Below are 14360 nucleotides of genomic sequence, written 5' to 3'. Positions count from 1 at the left end.
TTGTGCTTTTACCATTTTACTACCTCTATACTATTATCATTATTTGTTTACATTAAGTCTGGAAAACATCTATATGATTTGAATTATACTTTTTCTGTGGATTGTTAATTATAACCTTTCCTTTGCCTCTGGCTCTTTTTTTTAAGTTTATCTTTTTTTCACAAACCATGTTATTTCATTACATTTACACTATTATTTTGATTACACACTTTGCTTTACTGATGTTAAATATAAAATTACTTGCTAATCTTGCTCACCCATTTTAGTCATCTGTATATTACAGTACACAACACTATACTGGAGTAATTGCCAACTATAAAAAGTGCAAATCTTTTTTTTTTTTTTTTTTAATTTGATCACCTGCTTTTTAAAACTAAACTAAAAACAAAAAATCAACAGGGCAAGGTAAAAAGGTACAACTTGCTTAATTTTGGATAATTGTAGTTTAAAAATGTGGAGTTACATGCATTATATTAAAAAGCAAGGAAATACTCCAAGAAACAAACAAAATCAACTCCATTAAATTTACTTGTACGTCTCTCTTTATTTTACAATACATTTAAGCTAGCTGAACAGCACCTCTGAAGTCCATTTTAACAAAAAGGCAATTGAATACAGGTAGTCACGCCCTACTTATTTCTGCATACTTGCTAAACAGAAGTATTCTCACTTTGCACTTACAACCTTTGACCATATCAGTAACTAGATATACAAGATGAAGACAGTCATGAATGTAACAGCAAAGTAAGGAAGATCAGCAAGATGAATCTATAGCTTTGGGATCAACCTTAAATTCAGAGAAGCAACTTGATCGGCCAAAGGGAGAAACACGGCTATGGCAATCATTTCCTTACATTTTACAAATTGCACAGAGGTCGAAATATTAAAACCAAAAAAGGTCTGTTAAAAAAATGAAACCTACAAAAACTGAAGTGTTCAAACACATTTAAATGCTTTATTTACTCACTAATTTTCTGTATTTTATGTAGTAATGGTTTAATGTATGTGTAGGTTGTAGAAGTATTTACATGCACAAATATACTAACATTACTTTTACACAAACGTAGGTTACCCCTAGTCATCTCAAGTTCATTTTGAATACACTTGTGGGTATTTTAGTGCATGTGATCTAGTATGCAATACATATCTCACTGCACTTTTCATACACTAAGTGTAGGAATGAAAACTGCTATCGAAGTGGCAAAACAAATGCTTTAAGCAAAAAAAAAAAAAAAAAAAATCACATTCTTAACTAACAACCAAGTTCATACCTACAGTTTCTCCCATTTATTCAAACACTGATCTGAAACCAGTAATCAAATACCTGGATCAGTACAGAGCTCCAGATTAACAAGTTAATACCAAGGTGTTAATGATAACAGATTCATTGATCATCATCTTTGTGTGTGTAAAAAAAAAAAAAAAAAAAAAAAAACCCACACAAATATACATTTTTGAAGCCATAGTAATATTTCCCACCATGTTATACACTGAAAACTATCATGATTAACCCTTTATTAAAACAAAATGGCTAAATGCGCAGTTAAAAGATTAGTCACCAGTGTCAAAGAAATGTGGAATATTAAAATTTCTCTTGGGGTATGGAGGAGGCAGGTAAAGAATGGATTTACACACACAACACAGCTGGGTTAACACAAATAAAAATACAGTATATCTGAAAAACTGCTGACACACAAGACCTCACAACTTAAGTACCAAATTGGAAAAAGGCAAAAGTGCACTATACCTCCAAACTATTACTTTTAATAAAAAGAAAAAGCAAATAAGTAGGGAATTTTATATTGCGTTATCAATACAAATCCAACATCTCATTCATTTCACAGTGTAGGTTGTGTCATAGTGCTACCTGGGCAAATGCAGGAACACACAGGTTTCATGTTAATTTACAAAGTACTACAATCTATAAAGAATGTTCTCTTCCACTATCAGAGCACAGAAACCAAAGTACAGGAAAAAGTATGACAATTACCAGTGTAAAAGCAATCTAATCCATTGTGATTTGCTATAGATCACACAACAGATGGACAACCAGTGTAAAAGCAGAATAAAATACCTAAAAAGTAGGCTTTATGACTTTGAATTTAAAAAGGTGACCAGATAACACACAAATAGCATTAACAAATCAATGACAATGTAAAGTCTCAAGGATAGGTAGAAGTGTGTGGCAATCTAAAATTGATTTTTTTTTTTGGTACAATAAAAACCGTAAAGATGATCTGTGGAAAATGTAAGCCTAATCAAGCAGTAAAGGGTACACATTGGTTTGTCTGGCTAATCTTTAGAGTAAAGATTGTCTGATACTGTATACTTCAAACTGATTCTGGTTTGAAGGGATTCAGAAAGGGGTGGTTGTTAATAGAATCTCAAAAGATTCTGTACTTACTCCTCTGCCTCGGCCTCTGACTGTTGTTGGTCCTCCCAGATCAAGGCTTCTACCTCCAAAACTGTTTTGAGGATAAGCAGGCATTCCTCTCCCCCGAGAGCCTACGGGTGCAGGCTTCATATGGGGTGAAGAAAAACTGCTGTAGGAAGAGTAACCTTCTCTTCCCCCATTATCCAAAAACCCAGACCTTAAATTCGACCGTGGGTAAGATGGCTCCCAGTTATTCTGGAAGGAGCTGTCAAATCCGCCACCAAAATTACTTCCAAAGCCAGATCTGTACAGATCACGGCCACCCTGAGCAGACCCGGAGTCATAAGACTCGTAAGGTCCAAACCTGGAAAAATTGCAGAGTGAGGAAACAGATGAAGTTTTGGGTATATATTTAAGAGACACAAAAAAAATAACATTTTAAACAATACCTACACTAAAGTGATAACAAAATGTTATCCACTTTTGGTAGGCACATTTGTACACTGCATATCTTGAACAGGACTGGGCAAAAAAAAAAAAAAAAAAATTTATACACATACATGTTTATATATCTAATTGCTAATGCTTGAGTACATAAATAATTGCAAAAATAGTAACTACAAAAAAATGGAAATTAAGAAAATTTTATTTCAGAAATAAACAGCCCAGTCCTGATTCAAAATGACCATGTTTAACATTCAAAACATTTCACTACACAATCTAAAAATGATTTACTTTATTCATTTTTATAACTAAAAAAAAAAAAAAATCTAACAGCTTTCTGAAAATACTTTTTAGTAATGCTATAAATACTAAATATCCAGATTTAACATTTTTGGTTTATACCCAAACCAAAAAAATGCACTGAAAGAAAAACACGCATAATTTATATGTATTACCACTACCAATTAAAATTTGGATTCTTACAGCTTCTAACTGACCAATTTTGCCTATAAACCAATGTTAACTATTTTGAAAGCTGTTAGTACATGAATGGAAAAAGGTTTCTAGTATAATGTTTGATAAAATTTGGATTAAAATTAATTTTAAAAGCAGGTGAAGTCGATCAGAATCTCCAATTAATATGAAATTGAAAGAAATATTTTCTGTAAAGAAAAAGAAAAGGAGTTAAGTTATGAATTTGAAATTCTTCAGGTTTTCAATGTAACATTTTTCTACTTAAATTGAAAACCAAACACTAGTATTATGAAAAGCAGACTTAAGGACAACTGCTAACAAACGAAAAATTTACAAAAATGATAGATGTCAGATTGCTGTTGAATATTTCATTATGCAATAAATGTGGTATCAAAACATACCTTTCACTTCGACTGCCTTCAAAGGAATCAAATGATCTCAAGGATGATCCTCCAAAACGTCCATGAGAGAAGCCAACATTCATTTCTTAAAATTAAAGCAATTTAAAATGTATCAGTGCTTCTGTGCACACAATAGTATTTAGCACTGTTTTATTCACACATTAATTATTATATAATGCTGCAACAACATAGTGAATCTAAATGCACTGGAGTGTGAGGCAAACAATATGCATAAGTATTGGGTTACCTGAAGACATCCTTAAACATGTGCTAGGCCTGTGTACTTTGGCTGCTCAAAATTAAGCATCACCGCATACAATGGTCCAACGAGAATAATCAGGCTAATAAATAAAGACTAGGAGGAAATTAAGCTTTAAATTCGTATCCTCAATACCCCTGCTCATACTGCACAAACTGAAAAACCTGCTCTGCAAAACTGTTCATTTGAAGACATGGCACCCCCAGTCCATGGCTCAATGTGAATATAGCTATTTCCCACTCTGAAGTTACCACTGTGGGAGACAAGGCTGGTTGTAAAACACAAGACAAGATTGTTTGAGTGGCAAACTAAAGTTTAGATGAACTTTATAATAAATGTGTTTGTGTACATGAGGATTACAATAATTAGATTAAATAAATCATAAAAAGTTGGTTTTGTTGGTGTTTCTTTTAATAGGCTAGGTGCAAAATTTTTCAATCATCACATTCAGGAATGATTTCACTATGGAGTCTGAATGAAACTGGGAATTTTCATGAAACTGAAGACATTGCCTCCAGTTTAAACAAATACAGACAGAACTTGTCATAGACCTGGCTTAACAATAAATACAGTAATCCCTCGCTCTATCGCGCTTCGACTTTCGCGGCTTCACTCTATCGCGGATTTTATATGTAAGCATATCTAAATATATAACGCGGATTTTTCGCTGCTTCGCGGGATTCTGCGGACAATGGGTCTTTTTACTTCTGATACATGATTCCTCAGTCGGTTTGCACAGTTGATTTCATACAAGGGACGCTATTGGCGGATGGCTGAGAAGCTACCCAATCAGAGCACACAGTTAAGTTCCTGTGTGCTGATTGGCTCAGCAACGGAGCACAGAATTCAATTCCGCTGCATTAACCAGGAAGTCTTGTCTCGCTCATTCAGCATCAACGTGCTCCTGCTACTGCTTCAGGGGCCGTGCCCAAGCGCCAATGGAAGATGCTAACGATTTCTGAAAAGGTAAAAGTTTTGGATATGTTGAAGGAAGGGAACAGCTACAGCGCTGCAGGACGCCATTACGGAATCAATGAGTCCACGATTCTTTTTTATTTAAAAAGGAGGAAAAGAATATAAGATCTATGGCTGCAGTGTCCTTTAACCAGGGCGCAAAACGAGTTGTAAGTGGATGTAATAAGGCGGTAGTCTGGATGGAATCTGCTTTAGGGATCTGGATTGAAGACTGACAGAAGAACAACTGCGGTGCTACACAGTCGCCTGAAGAGGCTCCTTTAGAAGAGCTGTAACGCTCTCCTTTGTTGTGCAGTAAAATTAAACTCATCGTTATCGGACAAGTCGCCGTGTCATTGTTGGTAACAATTTTCTACGTACAGTACTTATTACATATACATAGTTTATTATCACTGTACACACATTTTACTGTATACAATTTTTCTTGCATTGTACGTATTTATTGCTGGTGGCCTGCCTGTCGTAATGGCTGTAATATATGTGATATCGGAGACCCTCGGTATCTTTAATATTTAGGTTTTACTGTATATAAACTGTTTACATACATAATTTCAATGAATCTTACCTAATATCTAAGAGAATACAAAGGGTTTATGCTGTATAATTGTGCGGGAAATGTTTATAAGAGTGTGGGTGATTTTATAAGGGCTTAAAATTTATAAAAATAACCATATGAACATATGGTTTTTACTTCGCGGATTTTCACCTTTCGCAGGGGGTTCTGGAACGCAACCCCCCCGATCGAGGAGGGATTACTGTATATGCTTAAAAGATGCAATGGCTTTATCAACCTATAAATTATTTAGAATATATACTGCCATTCTTTGTGGTTTCATACCTTAAAAATTCAGGCAAAGGGGTAGGCAATAATATATATTACCAAACATCTTCCTTGATAATGTTATGTAGTCAGTTATTTTTAACAGTCTTTTTCATCTAGTGCCGTGTATAGATTTTAATAGTTGCATCCCATCTGTTTACAACACTTCAGCCATACCCATAAAACCAAAATTACTTCTCACTCTGTAAAATATTAAACTGGATTTTAGAAGGAATATTTGCCTCTTAATGTGAGCCAAGTGCCATGTTATTGCATTAAATGCTTCATCAGAACGTTTACAGTATATGGTCAAATATCCTGACAAAATCCTTCCACTTATTTTCTTATATGTTTAGGTCAATTTAATGTTTATTGTAAATGTCATCTTAGTTTGCCCCTTACTCCCTTGGACTTTCATGTTTTACAACATTGAATCATAATAGGTTTAATTAGACTTTTTTGACACTAACTATAAAGGAAAAGACTCTTAAGTGTCAAAGTGAAAACAAACCCTTGCACACCAATCTAAATTTGATCAACAAAACAAGAGTAAGTCTGTTTTTAATAACTTATTTTTTCATTGCAGTGACTTTTAATAACAGTCCTGGAAAAAACCCAGGAACCATCATTGTAAGTCCTTTATGAACACTTCATTCAAAGAGTAAATCATAAGACGGGGCAAAAGACACAAATGCCTGCACATTAAAACAGCTTCGCCCACTAAAACAGAAGCTCTTACTAAAGTTGTGTAATTTTCACTAATACGACTAACATTAAAATAGGACTGTCACTACGATAATGTAACTCTGCCATGACACTACAACTCTAGCTAATGTTATGCTTTTTTAGAGCTTCAACACTGTCCACCTTTGTATGCTGACATGCTGTGTAAAGCTGTCATTTGTAAAATGGCTTGCTATGATATGGCACTTCTTACTGTTAACCCTGCTGCAAATACAATGACCAACTAAATTATCAGTAGGCCAACACCCTAACTATTAAATGGGTCAATTTGTCTGGCATTAAAAATGAAAAACAGGCACATGCTGAACCAAAAAAAAAAAAAAAAACACCATGAATGCACTATATATTTTGCAACAGAAGCCCCCTAGTTTGTGAATGAATGTATATACACACACACACCCATCAGCCACAACATTAAAGCCACTGACAGGTGAAGTAAATCAGGCATGTCAAACACACGGCCTGCATGACAGATCCTAGTTAGTACTAAACTTGTACAAAATGATTACTATCGTTTGTGACTGAATCATTCTACATCTTCAGTGTTACTTATCGACTTTTCTTACTTCCACCTTCTGACAAAAGCACGTTTTCCCATGGCATTACGGTACCGGAAACCGTATCTGCTAGTATAAGCAGCAGCTGCGGCGTCAGCTCCTTGATACCCTAGGCATGACACTGACCCCCAAACCCCCACGAGCCTTGAAGAAAGTTAATTAGCCGCGACATCGCAACTGAAGTGCTAGGCTGCAGCAGCCTGGCAGGCTACACTACTGGCTGGGCTGCTGAGACTGGCCACTGGGCAGAACTGACCATCACGAGCAGTAATAGCTAGCATATTTTCACGTTTTTTTGCTCTAGTTTTATGTAATTTTGTGCCAGTATTGTAACGAACAGTTAGTGCAGACTGAAGACCTGAAGTGGATGCGAGAAGTTGGTGAGTTGTTTACTAACAAATTTTTGTGATATTGAGTTTGTAAAATTAGTGTAGGCTTTTTGCATATCGGCTTATTTTACAATATAAACTTTGAAATAAACTTAGTAGAGTAAAATTTGATTTTTGGAGGATGTGTTTTCCAACTTGAATTATTGAGCAATGAATTCAGTGAGCGTTTTCATGATTTCAGTTCACACGAACAGGACTTTGCGCTGTTTACGTTACCATACTCTTACAACGCTGAGAATGCGCCCGAGAATATCCAAATGGAATTGATTGAACTGCAATCAGATTCTATTCTGAATGCAAAATATAAAGAAGTTGGTGTGCCAGGCTTGTATGCTTACCTGCCACCCTTGTATGTGCAGATCCGAAAGTTGGCATCGAGAGTACTGTCTATGTTCAGAAGCACTTACCTTTGTGAGCAATTGTTTTCGTTAATGAAAGCTACCAAAACCCCACATCGCTCAAGACTTACTGTCGAGCACCTTTCATCCCTCATAAAAGTTGCAGCTGCACAAGATTTTAAGCCTGATATTGACAGACTGGTTACTAACAAGAGATGCCAAGTGTTGGGACAAAAGAAAAGGATCTCAGACTGTAAGACTCCTACATAAGGACCTAGCTAAGACTAATTGTACGCTGTTGTACTGAGATTGTATGTAAATAAATTGCTTTTCTTTAAACTTTAAATGTTACATTTTTAAAAAGTTTTCAGTATTGGAAAGAAAGCAAAGGTAACTTTGTATATTAGTATTTGTTACAGTGCGGCCTGCTGACGCACGTATGGCAGTCGAAGCTGCCCACCAATAGTAGCGAGTTCGACATGCCTGAAGTAAATGACACAGATTATCTTGAAGCGGCCCACCAATGGTAGCGAGTTTGACATGCCTGAAGTAAATGACACAGATTATCTTGTTATAATGGCACCTGTGAAAGGATGGAATATTAGGTAGCAAGCAAGCAAACAATCAGTTCTCAAAGGTGAGGTGTTGGAAGCAGGAAAAATGGGCAAACATAAGGATGCAAGTGACTTTGATAAGGGTCACATTGTGACAGTTAGAGGTCAGAGCATCTAAAAAAATGCCAGGTCTTGTGGGATGTCCCAGGCAAGAAGTGTTTAGTACCTACCAATAGTGGTCCAAGGAAAGAACCGGCAATAGGGTCATGGGCACCCAAGTGGAGCAAAGGCTAGCTTGTCTAGTCCAACCCCATAAAAACTACTGCAGCACAAATTGCTGAAAAATGTAATGCTGTCCATGAGAAGTTTTAGGACATACAGTGCATGGCAGACTGCTATGTTGCCACAGACCAGTCAGAATGCCCGTGTTGACTACTGTCCACTACAGAAAGCACCTACAATTGGCATGTAAGCTTCAGAACTGCACCATGGAGTAATAGAAGTGGCCTGGTCTAATGAATTACATTTGCTTTTAGATCATATGGATGGTTGGTTGAGTGTGTGTCATTTATCTAGGGAAAAGATGGCAGCAGGATGAACTATAGCAAAAAGGCAAAGCAACAGAGGCATTATGATGCTCTGCACGATGTTCTGCTTGGAAACCTTGGGGCCTGGCATTCATATGGACGTTACACTGACACATAGCATATACCTAAAGACTGCTGCAGACCACATACACCCTTTATATGACAATGGACTCTTTCAGCAGGATAAAACACCCTGACACGCTGCAAAAATGGTAAAGGTGTGGTTTGAAATACACAACAATGAGGCCAAATCATCATCCCAAATTCCCTAAATCTCAACCCAACTGAGAAAATGTGGGATGTGCTGAAGTCCAATCCATGGAGACCCTTACAACTTACAGGATCTCCTGCGAACATCTCGGTACCAGATACCACAGGACACCATCAGAGGTGTTGTGTTGTCCATGCCTTGAATGGTCACAGAAGTTTTGGTGGCACAAGGAAGACCCATTAAATATTAAGCAAGTGGTTTTAATGTGGTCATTGGTCAGTGTAAATAGCTTTTAATTCTGCTACATAACAATTTTGCACAGAATCAATTTCAGTTCAACCCACGGCTCTAAAAATTATATAATGCACCAGAAAAAATTTAGTTGGGTCCCACAAGTCCAGCAGGACTCTTGCCAGAATCTACAGTGCAAAGTGTGATTTGAGTTCTACAAACATTAAATTACATCCTTGCAAAAGGCTGTTTAATACTTTCCAACATCTTGATAAAATAAATCTACACTTTATCATTTTAAGTTACTTTTCATTTTTGTGTTTCTTCTTCTTAGCATAGTTTGCCAATTAACAACACTGTATTAATGACTCCAACTGGAGATTCCCAACTTTACAATACCCAACAGAGTAAGCAAACAGAAGATGGGTTTCTTCATCAAAAAATGAAAGCAAATTGCCATATCGTAGATTTTCTGTGTTATTTAAATGAGATTAAAAATATGATTTTAAGAGTGCTTGCAAGGAAAACAAAATTATTCTAGCTGCCTCCACATTGACCAATAAATATATTGGTGACAGCGAAATCATCAAAACGGTCTGTTGTCAATAGCTGCGGTGTTGACACATTACTTAAAATGCTTACAGCTGTGAGGTGAAGCTTAAGAATTATAAAAGGCACAATCTACAGAGTTTGTTTTTAAAACTCACATCCGGCACTAAAATTAGATCACGGGCCACAAAGAATTATGGCCCATGCAGGTTTCTATTACAAAACTCCTTTGATGCACTGTATCACTCTAAGCTACAATAAATACATTATAAACAAGACCTATAATTTTTGCTGCCAATAATAACTGTTTAGTGTCCACATGCAACTACAACAAAGAAAAATTTTAAGAACCAAATGCTCCCAACTCAAAATAAATAGCTAAGTACTAATTTTATTATGATACAAAAGAAGTAAAAATAACCAGTACTTTTAACAAGACTATTAAATGATTTTCAGTAAATACACTTACCCCCTGAAATACGTGACAATGGTGGATCTCTCAGCTCCTCTTCAGAATACCTGACAAAAATGTATGACAGTACATAAAATTCCTTTGACAGAGGCACAAGGTTTGCAGACATTCCAAAAAAATAAATCATATAGTGATGTCAGATATGCTTTGATATGCAAATAGCTTTGTTAAATTAAAACCAAGCAGAAGTATTTCATAATACAGTGATAACTTACAAAAAACCATGTAACATGTAAAACCTTAAGCAATCCACACGATTTTTAAGATTATCCTAATTGTGTTAAGTAAAATATTTTACATTTCAATTTTAAACAAGTCATGGAATTAAAAAAAAACATCCTTTATAAGCACATAATCAAAACTTAATGTTCAAATTACTTTACCGGTATACCGATATAATCTCCACATCCAATGGATTTTAAGCACCAATTACACTGCACAACAATTTTTTTGAAAAGTCTTGCTTCCTGAAAAAAGTTTGGTTTTACTGCATCACGTAGGAACTCTGAGAAACAGACATTTATATGTTTACTGACAACGTATTTAGTCACGTTTATGTTTCGCATAAGCTATTAAAAATTCAGCAGAATTAAGTGTTTTGCTCCCGATTTTCTTTTCTGTTCAATGTCTGGTGCATCACGTTGCAGTGTCCAACAGTAGTCAGCAAGCATTGAGAGATTCCAGTTGCTCTGGTATCGTTTTTCCATCGTAGCAATGTCCTGGTGAAACCTTTCACCGTGTTCGTCACTGACAGCACCGAGATTTGCGGGGAAGAAGTCCAAGAGTGAGTGGAGGAAATGAATCTTGAGTGACATGTTGCACTTCATTGTCTTGTATGCTTTGAGAAGTTTGTCTACCAGCTGAATGTAGTTTGGGGCTCTGTAATTGCCCAGAAAATTGTCAACAATGTCTTTGAAGGATTTCCAGGCAGTTTTTTCGGGCCCAACTGACAGATCTTCAAACCGCTTGTCACTCATCACATGTTTGATCTGGGGGCCAACAAAACTGCCCTCTTTGATATTGGCATCAGTTATTCTTGGGAACATCTGTCTTAAATAATGAAAACCTTTGCCTTCCTTGTTCAGTGCTTTCACAAAATTCTTCATGAGTCCCAGTTTTACGTGAAAAGGAGGCAAAAATATCTTTGCCGGGTCGACAAGCGATTTGTGTGCCACATTTTTCGGTCCTGGAACTAACTTTTTACGGAGTGGCCAGTTCTGTCGAGAATAGTGCGACTCTTTGGCACGGCTGTCCCATTCACAGATGAAACAACAGTACTTTGTATAGCTGAGCTGCAGTCCTAGTAACAGAGCAACGACAAAGATCTCCACAGATATTCCAGCTGTACCTGCTAAACTGGACGTGCTTCAGCAACAATTTCATATTCTCATACGTTTCTTTCATGTGTGCTGCATAGCCAACAGGTACTGAAGGATAAACGTTGCCATTGTGTAGCAGAACAGCTTTCAGGCTTAACATTGACGAATCAATGAAGAGACACCACTCTTCCGGGTTGTGATCACAACCCAAGGCTGAGAACAATCCTTCAATGTCACAACAGAAACAGAGACGGTCGACTTGTACAAAAAAATTGTTATATCATGATGCCAGCCTCAAAACACAGAAATTTTCATACCTGGTGACAGCAAACACCATTCCTGCAGTCTTGAACCCAGCAGCTCGGCTTTTGCTTTTGACAGACCCAAATCTCTGACCAAATCATTCAATTCGGACTGTGTTATCAAAAAATGTGGATCGCCTGATAAGCACGGTTCAAAATCCAGGTCAATGTCACGGTCAGTACCCTGCATTGCAGTTTCTTCATCTGGTTCGTCTAAAGTCCAATCCTCTGGTGGTTTTCTTAATTGGAAGACTGTCATGTGGCATGGGTCTCATTGCTGAAGGCAGATTAGGATATTCAATTGACTACTTGTTTTTGGCAGAGAAACCAGACACATTAGTCAAACAGAAGTAACAGTCCGTCACATGGTCTTTCTGTTCTCGCCATATCATCGGAACAGCAAATGGCATTGTCTTTTGAGTGTCTGAGCCAGGCTCTCAGACTGACAGCACATGTCGCACAGCAAATGTGAGGCGCACATTCCTTGTCTTGATCACCAATTTTGAGGCCAAAATACAGATAAGCTTTCTTCACAAGAGCAGTCATCTAACGTCTCTGTGGCACGTGTATATTCGCCACAGATATTGCAGAATGTATCGTGTCTGTTACGACATTGACGAGACATATTGCCCGACACCAAAACGTCTATAGCATCAAGCTTACTTACTGTTATATTGCTACAGATACTATACTGATAATACAGATAATCAGTGTGTATGTATAGTAACCAACTTACTGTTATATTGCTACAGATACTATACTGATAATACAGATAATCAGTGTGTATGTATAGTAACCAACTTACTGTTATATTGCTACAGATACTATACTGATATAGTAACCAAAGGAGCAGGATCGGTGTATGCAAGCCACCTTTATAGCATGCTGAGACAGCATCAAGCTTGTTCAGACCTGCCCAGGATGTCAACTTCCACAGAACAGCTTCCAACCTGGCCTGATTCCATGCCTGGACATGCCCAGGCAGCACAAACCGTTGTTGACAAGTCACTTGCGGGAGCGAAAATGTTTGGATACAAAGTAAGATACAAGTAAAAATATGTACTTTATGCAACAAGTCACGTCATACATGATAAAACAACCTGATCTAAATCAGCAAGTCACAGAGGCCGAGGTAGCACTCACTTCTTTGGTCAGTGCCACCATCCAACCCATTTAACATAGCTGGTCTCACTACTGTCCTGTAGACCTTCCCTTTCACTCTTGCCGATACCCGTCTGTCACAAATTACTCCTGACACTCTTCTCCACCCATTCCACCCTGCCTGCACTCTTTTCACCTCTCTTCCACAATTCCCATTACTCTGCACTGTTGATCCCAAGTAAACTCATCCACCTTCACCAACTACTCCCTGCATCCTCACCATTCCACTGACCTCCCTCTCATTTACACACATGAATGAAGGTCAGTAGGAACAAGACAGAATGCCTCTCCTCTCTACAGCTTATCTCCACTTCTCCAGGGTCTCCTCAACCTGCTCCCTACTGATCACAATGTCATCAGCAAACATCATAGTCCACGGGGATTCCTGTCTAATCTCGTCTGTAAACCTGTCCATTGCCACTGCAAATAAAAAAGGGCTCAGAGCTGATCCCTGATGTAATCCCACATCCATGTTGAATGCATCTGTTGCTCCTACCGCAGACCTCACCACGGTCACACTTCCCTCATACATATCCTGTACAACTCTTACATACTTCTCTGCCACTCCCGACTTCCTCATACAATACCACAGCTCCTCTCCAGGCACCCAGTCATATGCTTTTCCCAGGTCCACAAAGACGCAATGCAAATCCTTCTAGCCTTCTCTAAACTTCTCCATCAGCATCCTCTGAGTAAACATTGCATCTGTGGTGCTCTTTCTTGGCATGAAACCATACTGCTGCTCACTAATCACCTCACTTCTTAACCTAGCTTCCACTCCTCTTTACCATAACTTCATGCTGTGGCTCCTAAATTGTATTCCCTGTAGTTACTGCAGTCCTGCACTTCCCGCTTATTCTTAAATATCGGCACCAGTACACTTCTCCACTCCTCAGGCATCCTCTCCCAGGAAACACTCACACAAGGCATGAAACAGTGCTGAACGACGCAACAGTCCACTGGAGTGTTCACTTATGCAAGTACACCCACTCACACACAGCCAGTTTAGAGATGCCAACTAACCTAACCTGCAGGAATCATACATACACTGCACAGTGACATCAACCAGGCACAAGACTCAAACTTGGAATACTGGATCATGGAAGCAGCCATACCAACTGCACATCAAAACAGGTAATCCACCAGAAGCTAAACATGTTTGGGCTTAGGCCCATCCCGTACTTGGATGGGAGATCATC

General features: G+C 37.8%; 1 protein-coding gene across 3 annotated transcripts in view; it reads right to left on the bottom strand.

The window, feature by feature from the left end:
• The window catches only part of znf326 (zinc finger protein 326), a 35813-nt gene that overhangs the window by 19592 nt on the left and 1861 nt on the right, over positions 1-14360 (bottom strand). For all 3 annotated transcript variants that reach the window (XM_028811413.2, XM_051932797.1, XM_028811415.2), the window contains exons 3-5: positions 10377-10426; positions 3694-3778; positions 2405-2738 (exon numbers count right to left, since the gene is read on the bottom strand). In XM_028811413.2, the coding sequence (XP_028667246.2) occupies positions 2405-2738; positions 3694-3778; positions 10377-10426 (469 nt within the window). The remainder of the gene's footprint in view (positions 1-2404; positions 2739-3693; positions 3779-10376; positions 10427-14360) is intronic.

This window comes from Erpetoichthys calabaricus, chromosome 10, assembly GCF_900747795.2.
Source record: "Erpetoichthys calabaricus chromosome 10, fErpCal1.3, whole genome shotgun sequence".
Lineage (NCBI taxonomy): Eukaryota > Metazoa > Chordata > Cladistia > Polypteriformes > Polypteridae > Erpetoichthys > Erpetoichthys calabaricus.
Note: the sequence above shows the minus strand (reverse complement) of the source record. Positions and strands in the feature narration are given on the sequence as shown.